The sequence below is a fragment of the Manis pentadactyla genome, chromosome 9 (assembly GCF_030020395.1).
Source record: "Manis pentadactyla isolate mManPen7 chromosome 9, mManPen7.hap1, whole genome shotgun sequence".
Classification (NCBI taxonomy): Eukaryota; Metazoa; Chordata; class Mammalia; order Pholidota; family Manidae; genus Manis; species Manis pentadactyla.
Window position 1 is genome coordinate 117665290 of NC_080027.1, and position 14007 is coordinate 117679296.

General features: G+C 37.1%; 1 protein-coding gene and 1 non-coding gene across 9 annotated transcripts in view; both read right to left on the minus strand.

Moving 5' to 3' along the window:
• The window catches only part of RCOR3 (REST corepressor 3), a 47460-nt gene extending 33751 nt beyond the window's left edge, over positions 1–13709 (minus strand). For 4 of the 8 annotated variants that reach the window (XR_005030283.2, XM_036912452.2, XM_036912454.2 and 1 more), the window contains exons 1-5: positions 13358–13709; positions 12954–13010; positions 5512–5589; positions 2774–2826; positions 883–1044 (exon numbers count right to left, since the gene is read on the minus strand). Coding sequence is in view for 7 of the 8 variants with exons in the window: in XM_036912452.2 (XP_036768347.1) it covers positions 883–1044; positions 2774–2826; positions 5512–5589; positions 12954–13010; positions 13358–13526 (519 nt within the window). In the remaining variant the exon portion in view is untranslated. Of the gene's footprint in view, positions 1–882; positions 1045–2773; positions 2827–4646; positions 4733–4953; positions 5304–5511; positions 5594–12953; positions 13011–13357 lie in introns of those variants that run through there. The other 4 variants (XM_036912455.2, XM_036912451.2, XM_036912456.2 and 1 more) reach the window with 3 other exon arrangements.
• Positions 8193–8299, minus strand: LOC118926103 (U6 spliceosomal RNA). The gene has a single exon (XR_005030339.1). It is a non-coding gene; the product is annotated as a U6 spliceosomal RNA (small nuclear RNA).
• Positions 13710–14007: the final 298 nt, after the last annotated feature.

Here is a 14007-nt window from a genome sequence, read left to right on the forward strand (position 1 = left end):
TCCTGGTAACTACTATCCACGTTCTCCTTCTGTGGATTTGCCTATTTTGGATGTTTTATATAGATGGAATCATAAATATGTGATCTTTTATATCTGGCTTTTGTCACTTAGTATGCTTTCAAGAAAAGCTATTCAACTCTTAACAATGAATTTTTAAAATCATTTTGTTTTAAATCCAGATTTTAAAATGATGAATACTGCAAACAGACTTCAGATACCAAATAAAGTCTTGGATATTAAAATGACTAATGATCATGCACTGATTTGTCATACTGTCAAACAAGGATGTGCACACTCCCAGTCAAAAAGGTTTTCTTCAATTATGGAAGACATTAAACATATTTGCAAACATTATCTAATTTTAATCCATTCAGGTTAAGAGTTTAATGCAGCAACTTCTCAGGTTTGTATTATTTTGACAAAACACAAAAATTTAAGAACTAGCAATAAAGAGCAATTTTTCTCCTTAAAAAAAGGCAACAGAACCTGAACAATACTGAAAATTTACAGAATTAAAAAAAGATTGACTTTCATATCCAAAGGAATACAAATTAGAATATAAAATCCTATTGTTAAAAAATGAAACATTTAAAAATAAAATTGAAATGGTAATTTTTCTCCTGGAATGACAAACATATTAATAACTATTACACATAAATTTAAATCATAATAAAGTTAATTTACATCAATGAAATAGCACATAACTAACATGCATTAGACTGGTTGTAGAAAATAAGACTATGCAAATATACCTATTTCAAAATACTTATAAAAATTAAAATTAGATTGGAAAACTTTCATATTTAATAATTTAGGAAGTGTTTAACAATAGCATAACATATCTTTCAGTTGTAAATCATAGTAAGACCAAAATTACCATACCATTTGCTGAATCCTGTGAAAGCTCTTCCCATGAAAACTAAAGGCTTGTTCAAATAGGACTTTATCTTCTACTGTCCACTCATCCGGAAAGGGAGTGAAATTAGGGAGATCAGCAAGGGACTTCTCAATGTTATGTTTATGCCAGAACAACATGCCAAGTGCCTTTGAAGAGAAATCATTCCCCTTTGGTTTTAATGGACTTATGTTCCATCACACTTAAGAAAGTTAAACACAAACTGGGTTAAAATCTTAATCCTACAACTTCAACTTTCTGTACTTTGGTGATACTTTAAAATGAACATATGTGCAGGCACATTTTCAAGGATTTTCTCAAATATTAAGCAGAAAGTTGAAATCTTAATCCTACAACTTCAACTGAAAATACACTCACAGTTTGGGACCTTTAAGCAGGGAGCCCAGGTAGCAGACCTCATTGATTTATTTCTTTTAAATCAGGGCCTCAGAACAGTGAATGTTTTACATACCATATTTGCTGCAGAATCTAGGAAAAACAGTGAGCTGAGGAGAATGACTATAAATACTAAAGCAGGTTTGTAGGCTCACCCACATTTATTCATTTGTCAATGTGTAGAGAAAAATATGCTAAAAGGAGAATATCCAGCATATTAATAATCAATACTTGAATGAAATTATCAATTATAACAAAAAACTAAAGTGCTCAGTAGAGATTTAGTAGAAAGTTTTAACCTGTAAGAAGTGTATCATGGGCTAGGAGTACCTCAAGAAGCAACTTTAATAATACTTTACCACACATATTTTAAAGTTTTTTAAAAGAAGTAGGAGTACCTCAACTGCAACTTTAATAATACTTTACCACACATATTTTAAGGTTTTTTACTTTAACATAATGTGCATTACATTTCATGTACACAAAGAAATATTATGAGGCATATTAACAGCTTCAATAACTTTATTACCAAATCATAAGAAACCCTGCAATGGGCAATTTCCAACAATTCCACAACTTTCCCTTGTAAGCATTTATCTTTACTACAAGACAGAATAACTTAGAAGATAAAAAGTTTTATTTTTTGAAAAAAGATACAGCAAATTTTTAAACAGTGACCTTTAGCATTAATTTCTGTACTTTGGTGATACTTTAAAATGAATATATGTGCAGGCACATTTTCAAGGATTTTCTCAAATATTAAGTAGAAAGTCAACCAACCTTTTTCTTTTTCTTAATACAAAACACATAAAGACGTCAAAATCCACAGAAAAGTTAACTACATTTAGATAAACATGTCAGTTTCACAGCAATGATATTTTATTATTTAACCATGCTACTATGAAGTTAGCTCTTAATAGTCCACATTACAGATAATTCATTTATTTTACTAGTAATTCTGATACAGGCTGATATAACACTTAGTTGAAATGACATATAAGAATCTCTATTTTCATTCCCTCATTAAGGATAATAACCATATGCCATATATATCTCCTTTCAAAGTTAACTAATTTTTAAAAAGCCTTATGTGAATTATTTCATTCAAAATTTGAAGGTCCTTAATACTTCTTCAAATAAAAAGTTTAACTCTTGGGTTTTTTAAGTGAATTGCCTGTACTCAAATTTTCCCCCCCTTTTTGGTAAGCATTTACCAGAATAATCTTGAAGGCTTTCAGGTACTCTTAAAACTCAAAACAGAATAAAAAAGAGGTATTGAAAGAAAAATATTCAAGCCTGTGAGAATGAATAATGTTTATAAAAGCAAAATTCTTAATGCTTTTGAAAAATCTGACCTGCTAGGACTTTTGTGATATCATTGGTTGAAGTTATGCATTCTTAGGACAGAAACTATCCTGAGACGTTCTTCAGATTTGATAAATACTGAGGCAAGCCTTAGTATTAAAATGTTTCTCTACATACCTGTTCCACATTGTAGCCATGTTTCTCCTTTGCAATTGCAATATATTCATCCACTGTAATGAAACAATAGTACATAATTAATTATTCTCATTTATTTCATTTGCCCAGATCTACTATTTTTTTTTTAACAAAGCAAAATAAAAAGAATTATACTGCAAGGGTTAGAAAAACTGCTAGTCAATTTTCATGAAATTTTACAAAAAAGACTTAACTTCTTTGAATAGGATAAGAAGCTTACTTGATTTAAAATTTTACTTAGTATGGCTTATCTCTATGACCATATAGCATATACTTATTAAGTTCAATGACATTACTATAATTATTTTGTACATAAAAAGACCAATCCGTGGGCAACCAACAGAACCTAATTACTGTGTACAATATTAGATATTTATTGATATTCTCTTGCAGTATTTATTTGACGAGACTTAGCTGTTTAAGACCCCATCTCATATTTAGAGTTGGCCCAAAGCCTTTACTTTACCTTCCCACTTCTGATTGCTATATAAAAGATGATCTATCTGTAGTTTTGCCAGTTGTACATAATATCAACATATTTAAGTATGCTTTAGTATCCCTAACATTTTCTTCAGCTCTTCCTGCTAGCTGTATAAAAGGTGTTTGAATATTGCATTTTCATCAATCCTGCATTTGTTATCAAGCCAATAGAATTATTTACATAAACACAGCTTCCATGATGATATACTGGCTATTTCAAGACCTCACTGCTGGGAAGTCTGCCATTTCATATTCAGCAGGACTCAGTTTTATGTGAAGTCCACATAGCCACTCCTACTTGACCCTCTATATAATATGTATGTTACATATATACATATGTACATATATAAAAATTATATATATAATACACACAAATTTTATATACATATATAAATTAATTCTTTAGGCACATTTTTAAAGAAACAGTGGTTAAGAATTCTGATCCTAGAAGAGCTAGCTAGTCCACTTGGGCTTGATTCTCAGCCTTGTCACTAGTTTTTTGACTTTGGCAGTTAACTTGAACTTTTTATACCTTAGTTTCCTCACTTTAAACATGTTAAAAACACTACTCTCTTCCTACAATTAAATAATATATGCAAAGTGCTTAGAATATTAGAATAGCACCTGGCGCATTTTTAGTACTTTATAAGAATTTGCTATCATTATTAGCACAGTTTAATACATAAATATGCTATTATAACAATAATGCTGTTAGAATAACAACTTTTTTTAAAGGATGTTATTGTATCTCTCTAACACTGTAAGCCTTTGGTGTAGAAAATCCAAATACTGTATTTTGTTTAGAACCCTTCCTTAGCACTTAAAAACATGATATGTCTAAATATATACTGATTAACAGAAATGTCTTACCGCCCTATAAACAGAAGGCCAAACAATAGCAATCAACCTGTGGTTCTCAACCCTGCTATGCATTAAAATCTGTGGGGGAGCTTTTAAAATGTAAGTCCAGGCTCCATTCCTGAAGATTATGATTTAACTGGTTTGAGATCAGTAGTGTTTTTTAAAAATATTCCCCAAATGATTCCAGTACAAGCCAGGGTTGCAAACCACTGCCCTAGACCTTCAGCTGGAAATTCCATCCTATGCACACTACGAGGACATGCTGGCTTTCTGAATTCTGTTCTCCACTTTGCTAAGAAATGCACCATTGCACAAAGCAGTGTCAAAACAGCAAAAACCAATGACACCCTGATGCTCAGTTTGTGAATGCAAATCTTTGCCTGTAATAAGGACTGTGCAGAGAAACCCAATAGTCTCTCTCAGGTTTCTCAGTATACAGTCTCAGGACAAATGTACAACTTCATGTTTTCTGTGAAGAATGCCTCAAAGACATATTAATTCCTAGATTACCCACCTTTTGATGGTATTCTAAAGCTCTTAAACAGGAAGAATTATCAGGTGTGCAGAATACTATTCAGTTTTCAATCTTCAGTTCTCTTACTGCATCAATAAGTATGATTAGACTTACTATGCAAATGATATATAGGACATCATTAATTTCCATGGAACTAAATAAACCATCATGGGACATCTTTAAGATTTAGTAAATGTTTTTAAAAGACAAGCTTATTTTACAGCTGCTAGAATAGCTGTACAGTGGTTTTTGTTTTAATAAATTCAATGATAACTAAATGGAGGGGTGGGGTTCTTAGTTTTGTTACCTGAACGTTTCCTATATCTGATGTGCCGCAAAGGATCAGGTCCGCTACATCACATTGAAGTCTAAAGCCACACCATGATTCAAGAAGTGATTGGTCAATGATCCAGAAGGTCTCCGTCCAGAAATGGAGAGCTCAAAGATGACCTGATTGATGGCTGCTGAAGTCAGTTCTTTCCCCTTTCCTCTTTAAAATGGTAATGATAGTGGGCTCTTTGAAGTTTGAAGGCATTTCTTTACAGCTCCATATACTGAGGAAAAGCCTGTGCAGATGTCTACATAGTAACTCCCTCCCCTGCTTGAGGATTTAGCAGCAATGCCATCAGATCCTAGGTTTTTTCAGTCTTCCTGGGCCTGACACAAATTGGAATGATCAACCCACTATCTTTCAAAAGGAAAAACATTCTAATATAACAACCTCCATCAGAAAAACAAAACAAAACAAAACAAAGACAAACTGTTTTCTTATGTGGATCTAAGAGACCCGAACAAAATATAAGTTGCATTTTGAATTGGTTGTTAGATCCCTATGGTCATTAACACTGAATTTCAGAAAACTTACATTTGGCGTCTGGAATACTATGATATGGAGACCATACAAGCATTCCTCCATTGTCTTTATCTGTGTACTTTGTAGCACCTGGGGAAAAAATTAATTGCTTTGAATATGATGGATTTTATTTATATTTGAAGTAAGTGTAAACAAAGTAAGCTTCATTTCTATTTTAATACAGTATCTGCAAAATAGGACAAAGAAGCCAAGTACAGGAAAACAGAGAAGGAAAGCAGATTTACATTAAATATAGTAAATATCCCATTTACAGAATGAAGGAAATTTTACAAACACTGATGCTTGCCCCCTTTATATTGAAAAGAAAGACTTTCTTAAATACATTATATATCCCTACTTCTTGACAGGTAATAAATTTGATTTAACCTTCTATACATTACTTAGGAGTTAAAAAACTCTGACTTTTAAAACTAGAAAGACTACTTCAGGTGTTAATTCTGCTTTGCCCATATCTAATTAAGTCAGATTACTATAATTTTTAAAGACTTGTATTTGCTTGTTATGGTTTTTATTTAATTGTATTCCTTGCTAGGGGTCTGCAAGCTATTCCTTTTTAGATTTAACTACAGTTGAAGCATACTACTGCTGTTTCTAATTTATTTTGAATCTGTTTTAACCTAAAAAGCCAGAAAAATCAAGCTCTACCGAAACTGCTTGTATTGTAAGAGTACACAGAATGAACAGAATGAATAAGGCCTGATACATTCTAGCACCAAGTACATGCCCGTGGGTTCTGCCTTTTAATTACTCAGCGGTATTTTTCTGGTTTCTTCTTAATTCTTAGGTGCATCAATTAAAACTATCAAGAAATGAAGCATTATTGCCTCCTGCCTTAAGAAGACTCGTCTCTGAATATGTCCTAATAGACTTTATGAGGTGTTGACAGCTATTATCAACTAATGGCCAGAATTCTAAAATTATTCACATAAAAAATTAACAGAATTCTGAGGTTAAACTGTAATCATTTATCAAGTTATAAGGCAGATGGAATAAATTCATTTCTGGAGTAAAGGCACTACTACTGTCATCTCAGTTTAGAGAAGTTATCTATAAAGCAATAATTCAATTACCATTCACTACTTTTTATTTTTGGAGAATCATTACACATCATTACTGTATATTCAGTCAGCAAATTTTTGAGAATGACACTGAGTGAAATATGAAGCTAAAATTGTTTTAAAATTGTTTTACTATAAGGAAAAAGTAAGGATGGAGAAAAGAGAAATGAGAGAATATTATCAATATATTAGAAAAACCATAATACAAAACAAATCTAAAAGTAAAACATATTACATTTGTTGTAAGTATCTTTAGTGACAAAAACAGGAGCTCTGAGTTAGTAAGTTAGAAGAATATTATCTAACATTTATATTCAAAAAACTTCAATATTAAGATATATTTAATTAACTGCATAAAATAACACAAAAGCAAAATAGCCAAACCACTCAATAGAACCAAAAAAGACATCATGCTACATTGTTCAAAAGCTTTCATTTAATAAAATCTATTGCTATTTCTACAGAGTATCCTAAACTTCAATCTTTTAACATGGGACTGATTCTTTTTCACAATGGACTGTGACAATAAGACAATTTAAATCCCACTTCATAGAATATGGAATGCAACAAAGGTTTCCACTAAGTTTCAAGTCTTAATAGCATATCATGCTTAATATTTAAACATATTTCCTTGCATCACAAAAAGCCTAAATTAAAACATCTTCCTTAAGTGAATCTTCTTAAACAGATAAAATTAACTTTTTTCATTTTCCCCCATGAAGAATAACATCTAAGTTTCCCCCAAAATTCTTAGCACTGTGATTAAGGGCCTGATCTGACAGAAACTGACATCCAAGCTGTGGGCACTAACATCCCTTCTAATATGGGTGGGGTGTATGTGTGTGGAGAGGATAATCATATCTAATAGCAGAGAATGCCCAATTAGGCATTTCACAGTGTTCTCTCCCTGACCCTTGAAATGGACTATACCATTTTTAATCATATATTTGTCAACTAGACTCAAGAGAAGATGGAAGTTCACAGAAAATGACAGCTATTATAGTATAATGGTTAAGAGTACAACCATTATAGAGCCAGACTCTACCCTTTCCCAGTTTTGTCACCTTGGGCAAATTTATTTAATTTGTGTCTCAGTTTAACTCATCTTTACAAATAGGGATGAGAGTACCCACTTCCAGAGCTATTAAATGAATAAATAATATATGTAAAGTGGCATATGGTAAGCATTATACAAGGCTTATTACTATTAGTATATGCTTACTGAAGCCAGTTCTTAAGTTCCCTTTTTTCTACTCTGGAAAGGCTTGTTCTCACCTAAAACCTCATGGGGTTCTTAACTCAAATGGCTGATGCCCTGTTTCACCAACCCTTTGAAAATGAGACTGAATAGCTTAAATGACTTTTTGCTTTTCTGACAGTTCAGATCTGATTCCTCTCCTATAAAAGGAGAAAGTAACTTCTATTAAGAACAAGTACTATATTTTAAAAGTAATGAATTGTATATGAAAAAAATTGACTCCTCTGAATGCTGTGATCCAATAAAATTTGACCCTTTCCATTATAAAAGTTGAAATGAGCAAAATATTTAAAGGACATAAAACCCAATGCTTATTTTATCTGTAACAGTATTTCATTTATTTTTATTTTTATTTTTAAAATATGGAACGCTTCACGAATTTGCATGTCATCCTTGTGCAGGGGCCATGCTAATCTACTCTGTATCGTTCCAATTTTAGTATATGTGCTGCCGAAGCGAGCACTATAACAGTATTTTAGATTATACCAGAACTGTCCAATATTCAGAAATAACACTAAGAAGCAGACTTGACTCCCTGGCAAAATAGGGAGCTTCTAACCAAGCCTTAGAAGCATCCTATCTTTTGAATGGATTAAAGAACAAACCAAAACCTAGATAGCAAGCTACCATAGTTCTAAAGGACTACAGTAGCCCAACAGTTCTGAAAATAAAATTGAACAGTTTTTAAAAGATTAAATGAAACAGTAAAAAGTTTAATCCCTTTGAAATCTTTTAGAACTCCCTAACTGCAATTGGCAACTGGGGAAAACCAACAACTGAAAAACAAAAGTGTAATTTTGATAAGCTAGGATTTCTACACCAACAGCAAATTTCTAAGTAAGAACAAATATTAAAATCTTGTTTCTTTTTATATTTCCTTTAAGACATTTAGAACAAGGATTTTGATGAAATCATGGTACAAATATTTCTAATAGAGCTTAAATATTGAGAATGTTAGGATACGCCAAATACTTTAAAAATTCTATTTATAAATAATGCTCTGAATTACACCCTCAAATCACCAACTTCAAACTGCAGTAAACAGACTTTCCAAGGGGTACATAAGCATGAGTACATTTTATAGGAATCAGTTTTCAGACCTTCAACTTCCCTATGTTCTCCTTCGCAAGATGTTTCCCACAAGTTTTGCTTTAGAACTCACCTGCAATCTAAGTTATACTCATTTTACTTCTGATGACTTTCTTCACAAATGCCCTTCTCTTACTTTAAAAAAATAAAAAAAGCAGGTCTCTCATCCTATCTCAAATCTTATTAAGAGTACATCACCTAAAATTCTAAAACTTCTACAGTGCCAAACAAAGGGTGTCAGCACAGCCTTTATTCAAGGCACCATGACTATTACAATTTTAATTAATTATTCATAACTGTAATAACTCAAGCCAGAAGTGGTTTAACTCTTAGAATCTTATGTTCACAAGAAAACATATCATTGTGGCAGAAAAACTGGACAGGTGATCAATATAGCACTTTTAAGTGCAAAAACACATTATAAAATTCTGTGGAGAAAATGTATGGAAGATTTCAAAGACAAAAAGGAACAATGTAAACTTCAGACCATTAGGAGCCTGTCCATATATTTTATAAAATAGATACTTTCACATTACTACAGTACATTTAATTGGATGCACTTAAACTAAGAACTTTTATTTCAAAGTATTAATATTTCCAATACACTGGAGATTTCATTTTTTAACTATTTAAACCTAGTGACATAACATGTATCTAAAAACATGTGAATTAGTTTCTCGAAGTTAGTTTATGGGTATGCAAGTAAAGTATCTGCAGACCACTGCTTTACATACATTTTCACTTAATCTTGTGCTATAACATAATGTTAACATTATCTTTTACAAATGAGAAAACTAAGGCCTAGATATGTCAGATAGTTCACCCAGGGTCGCTGTGCCATATTTGCTAGAAGTCTTAAGAGGTGAGACTCTTATTCATCACACAAAATCGCTCCTCATGGCATACATATAGTCAGTAGACACTAAATAAAAGCTGGGAAGACCTAGTAAAGAATCAAAAGAAAAAACGCACCTAAGAAAATCATCAGAAATCCAGTTTGTAAATTATTATAAAGGCATTCTTAACTATGGTCTGTTAATTAATATAAATTGTTCCTTATCTTCTAACTCCAGTAATTCTAATATAAATCTTAATACTCTTAAATTTTCTAAAATACTAATTTTAATAATTCATTCTTTTTGTGCTTAATTTCTATCATCACTGTTATCTCCTCCAATCAAAGTCTCTCCTCCAATCAAAATATCCTCCATAGAAAGATAATTCCCTTTAATTTTCATATATTCTGATAAAAAAATCTTGGTACCTAAGGAATTTTTCTTCCAAGTGACTTGGGTGATTCATCCAAATGAATGGATGAACAATATCCATGAAGACAGTTCTAGTGGTTTATGAGACTAAAGATAATGGTATGAAAACAGGAGAGGAGCTTATAATTTCTCAACTTCTACACTAGTTAGTAAATATCTTTTTCAAGGAAACATATTTCAATTCTCATCCCATTACAGTGAATTGATGTGAAGTAGAAACTTCAACAGTGCAACATTTAAGAGTAAAATAGAACAGTGATACTGTTGCATTGTGTGCCTATTTCCTTGTGAAAATATTTTAGATACTTAAAATTTATTACATACTTTTCCTTGTGAAAAGTATCGAATAGAGCATCCAATAATTACAAGTATCCAATAGATATTTCTCCTTTTTAACAAGAAAAAGTAACTAATAATCAATAATCTATGTTTGACAAGGTTTATCCATAATGGCTATAGAAAAGCCCACTTAAGGTTAAATGGTAATTAGTTTTAGTTGTGTCCTTGGGATCAGTATTCTTCCGCAGAAGATAATTAAGAAGTAAATTTATAGGTGAATTTAAAGGATGTGACATTTATCCTTATTCTAATAAAAAATATCAGTTACTGAGTAAATAAACTGAAAATATGACTTTAAAAATTGTAATGCTTCAGTGATTCTTTATCCCACAAATATTTTACTTAGGTTCAAAATAAAACATGATGATCAAGGAAAAAGGATGATTCAAGTAGTGGTCATGTGAAACTACCTATAAAGTATTTTTCAGTTTCAGTGAATTATTTTTCTAATTTTGAAATTTGTTCCAGCATTTAGTCTGTCACGAAACAAAAAATATTTTATAGTCATCACCAGGCCATGGCACATGAAAATTTGTTCCAGGATGAAATTCTGGCTCTTAAACACAAGATCGCTAATTGACTGGTAAATAGTTGTCTGTGAAATATAAACCTACCTAATAGGGCAAAAAGACAGGTATGTTTATTACATTATGAAATAAATCTGGTTGGCTTTTAATCTAGAAATGTTTATCAATTCCCCCCAAAAAGCTAGAAAGTCCCAAGTCAGAAAGGTATAACGGTATGCAGAATCATTCTTCATAATTATGATATTTCACCTTTACTGAATAACTGCCATATATGCCCAGTCAGGTAATCCTGGCAAGAATCCTATGAAGTATTTTTTATTTCCATTTTACAACTAGGGAAGCAGCTCTGGGAAGGCCAGTGATTTGCTCAGAGCACAAAAAGAAAAGACTTGGGAACTGAATTCAGTCCATCTTAAGCTGAAGGATACTCTTTCAAATGTCAAGCTAAAACCTGAGAAGGCACAGTAATGTGAAAGTGCCATTCACTTACTAGCTACATCAATAAACAAAATTAGTTTCATGAAACATTTAAAATTGCAAGCCCACCAGTATACACACTGATAGCTTTTGTATAAAATATACTGATAGCCATGTCATTTAGAAGGCAACCCAGATCTGGGGAGCACTCCTGTATCACTATTTTACTGAAGATCAGCCTGCACTGGCAATCTTTTTAGCGCTCTTTATCCTCTCCTTTGGGACAGCGGAAGCTAGTACCTAAAACTCTCTAAGTGGTTGGTAAATGTCATTTTGCATTGCAGTAATGGGCTGAAGAGAAATGAAAATACCCATCTATACCTTATAATCAAATAAACATCCAAGTAAGCCCTATTAATATCTCACATAGAATTCAAGAGTCAGACACAGAAACAACGTTATTGTGAGCGGGCAATGGGCAAAAACACTGACCCACTCTAAGAAGAAAAAAGCCCTTCAAAGTCTGTTTAAAGCCTGGAATGAAGAGGGTCTGGGGTGGGGCGGGGAGAAGGAAACACGCTCCACTGTGAGAGGCTCCCGCAAGGGCGCCTCCATATGCGGAACTCTGGCCCAATCCCCGTCCAGGCTGAAATCCCGTGACCGCCAGGGAGCCTGTTTGGAGAAAAGTAGACAGGGAGCCCGCAAGCTGGGTTGGCAGAGGACGCTGGAACCTGGCTGCTCGGGGAGAAAATGTCTCCTTGGCAGCTGCAGCCACTGTCCTGTGGTCTGACTTCCTAGGGCTGGCTCGCGGGCGAGGTGCGCCTCTGGCTTCTCCCCACCCGCTTCCCCCATCCCTTTCTCTCCGCGGCTCCGACCCTCCGCAGAGCTGTCGCGACCAAAGCTACACCATCTAGCCAAAAAGAAAAAGAAAACAGAAAATTCCGTGTTTGCTTGGGCCGGGCAGGGCTCGCCCTCGGCTTCGGCCCGTGACAGCAGCCCCGGCATCCGCAGCCCTTGCGGAGCGCGGCCCTCCGCTCCCGAAGACCGGCGGTGTGGCAATTGACATTTGCAGGGTTCTTGCACACACAGCAAGAACACACTCCTCTCCAGCCCCCGGCCCCGCAGCCGCTCTTCCCCCGGCCTCGGACCCCCGAATCCGCCGAGCGCCGCCTCCCTCTGCTCTCCCCGACCTCGCCCCGGGCTCAGCGGGCAGAAAGGCGAGGCCATCAGCGGGCAAGTGGCCTCCAAAGGAACCATGTTAACCTTGCAATACACACATCTGCCCACACGCCCTGTGTCCCAGCCCTGCCAAGCCTGACAGCCTCCCCGCCGCAGATGCCTGCCCATCCCAGCCCCACATCCCCTGCCAACCGCACACCCGGACCCCCACCCCGCCCGCTTGCCCTCTCTACCCCTTCCACCCTAAACGAATCCCAGAAAAGGGGAGACAGGATTTTGCTTAAGCTAATATATCTACCTGGATCAAATTCAGGGATCCGAGCTTGGTATTCAGCTCCGACTCTCATCCCAACATCTGCAAAGCAATGCCAAAAAGAAAAAGAAAAGAAAGAAAAAAAGAAACAGGAAGAGATACTTAATAAAATATAAAAATTGCTGGAGGGAGGAAAGCAGCGGCGGGTGGACGGGAAGATATTAACTCGGGGCACCCCGGGAGATGGCAGCGGATGGGGGCGGGGAGCGGGGGGCGAGGGCGGAGGGACGGGGGTCGCGGGGGCGCTGCTGCACTGCACCGGGAGTTCGAGGCTACCGCAGCGCCCGGCTCCGAGGGGAGGGAGGGCGGGAGCGCGGCGAGGGGAGGGGGCTGGGGGAGGGGAGGAGGGAGGGGGGCCGGCGGGCTGGCGGGGAGGAGTTCGAGGCTACCACCGTGCTCGTCGTCGCTGCTGCAGCCGCTCTCGGGCTCCGAGTAGTGCAGCCCGCCGTTGGTGGACGAGGCGCCACTGCCACCGCCGCCCGCCGGGCTCTTGGCGCTGCCGTTGGCCGCTCGGTTCTTCCCCAGTAACTCGGGCCCTTTCTCCATCATGCCGGGCATGGTAGAAGAGGGGAGGGGGAAAGGTGAGGGGGAGAGGTAGGCGTCAGGGTGAAGGGGGAGACGGCTAACGAGGGCGGGCGGGAGGGAGGGGAGGAGGCGGGGGACACGGCGGCGGCGGCGGCGGCGGCAGCGGAGGAGGAGGAGGAGGAGGAGGAGGGTGTTAATACGGAGCCGCCATAACCGCCCCGGTCCGGCAGTAGCGCAGTCGCCTCACAACAACCCGCCCCGGCCCCGCCTCTCCCCCCTCCTCCCGCCACCCGCCGCTGCCCGGGCGCCCCACTCGGCCGCGCCGCGCGCTACGCCGCCGCCGGTATCACTCCGCCCCGCAGGGAGGTTCCGGCCCGCGGCGGGCGGGGGCCGCCGGGGGCGGGGGGGCGGGGAAGCCCCGCTCGCCGGCCGGCCGGGCAACCCCAGCCCTGCCCGGACGTAACCGCCGCAGAGGCGCGGCCGCCTTGCGGCTTCCTTCCTAGGGGGCGCTCTG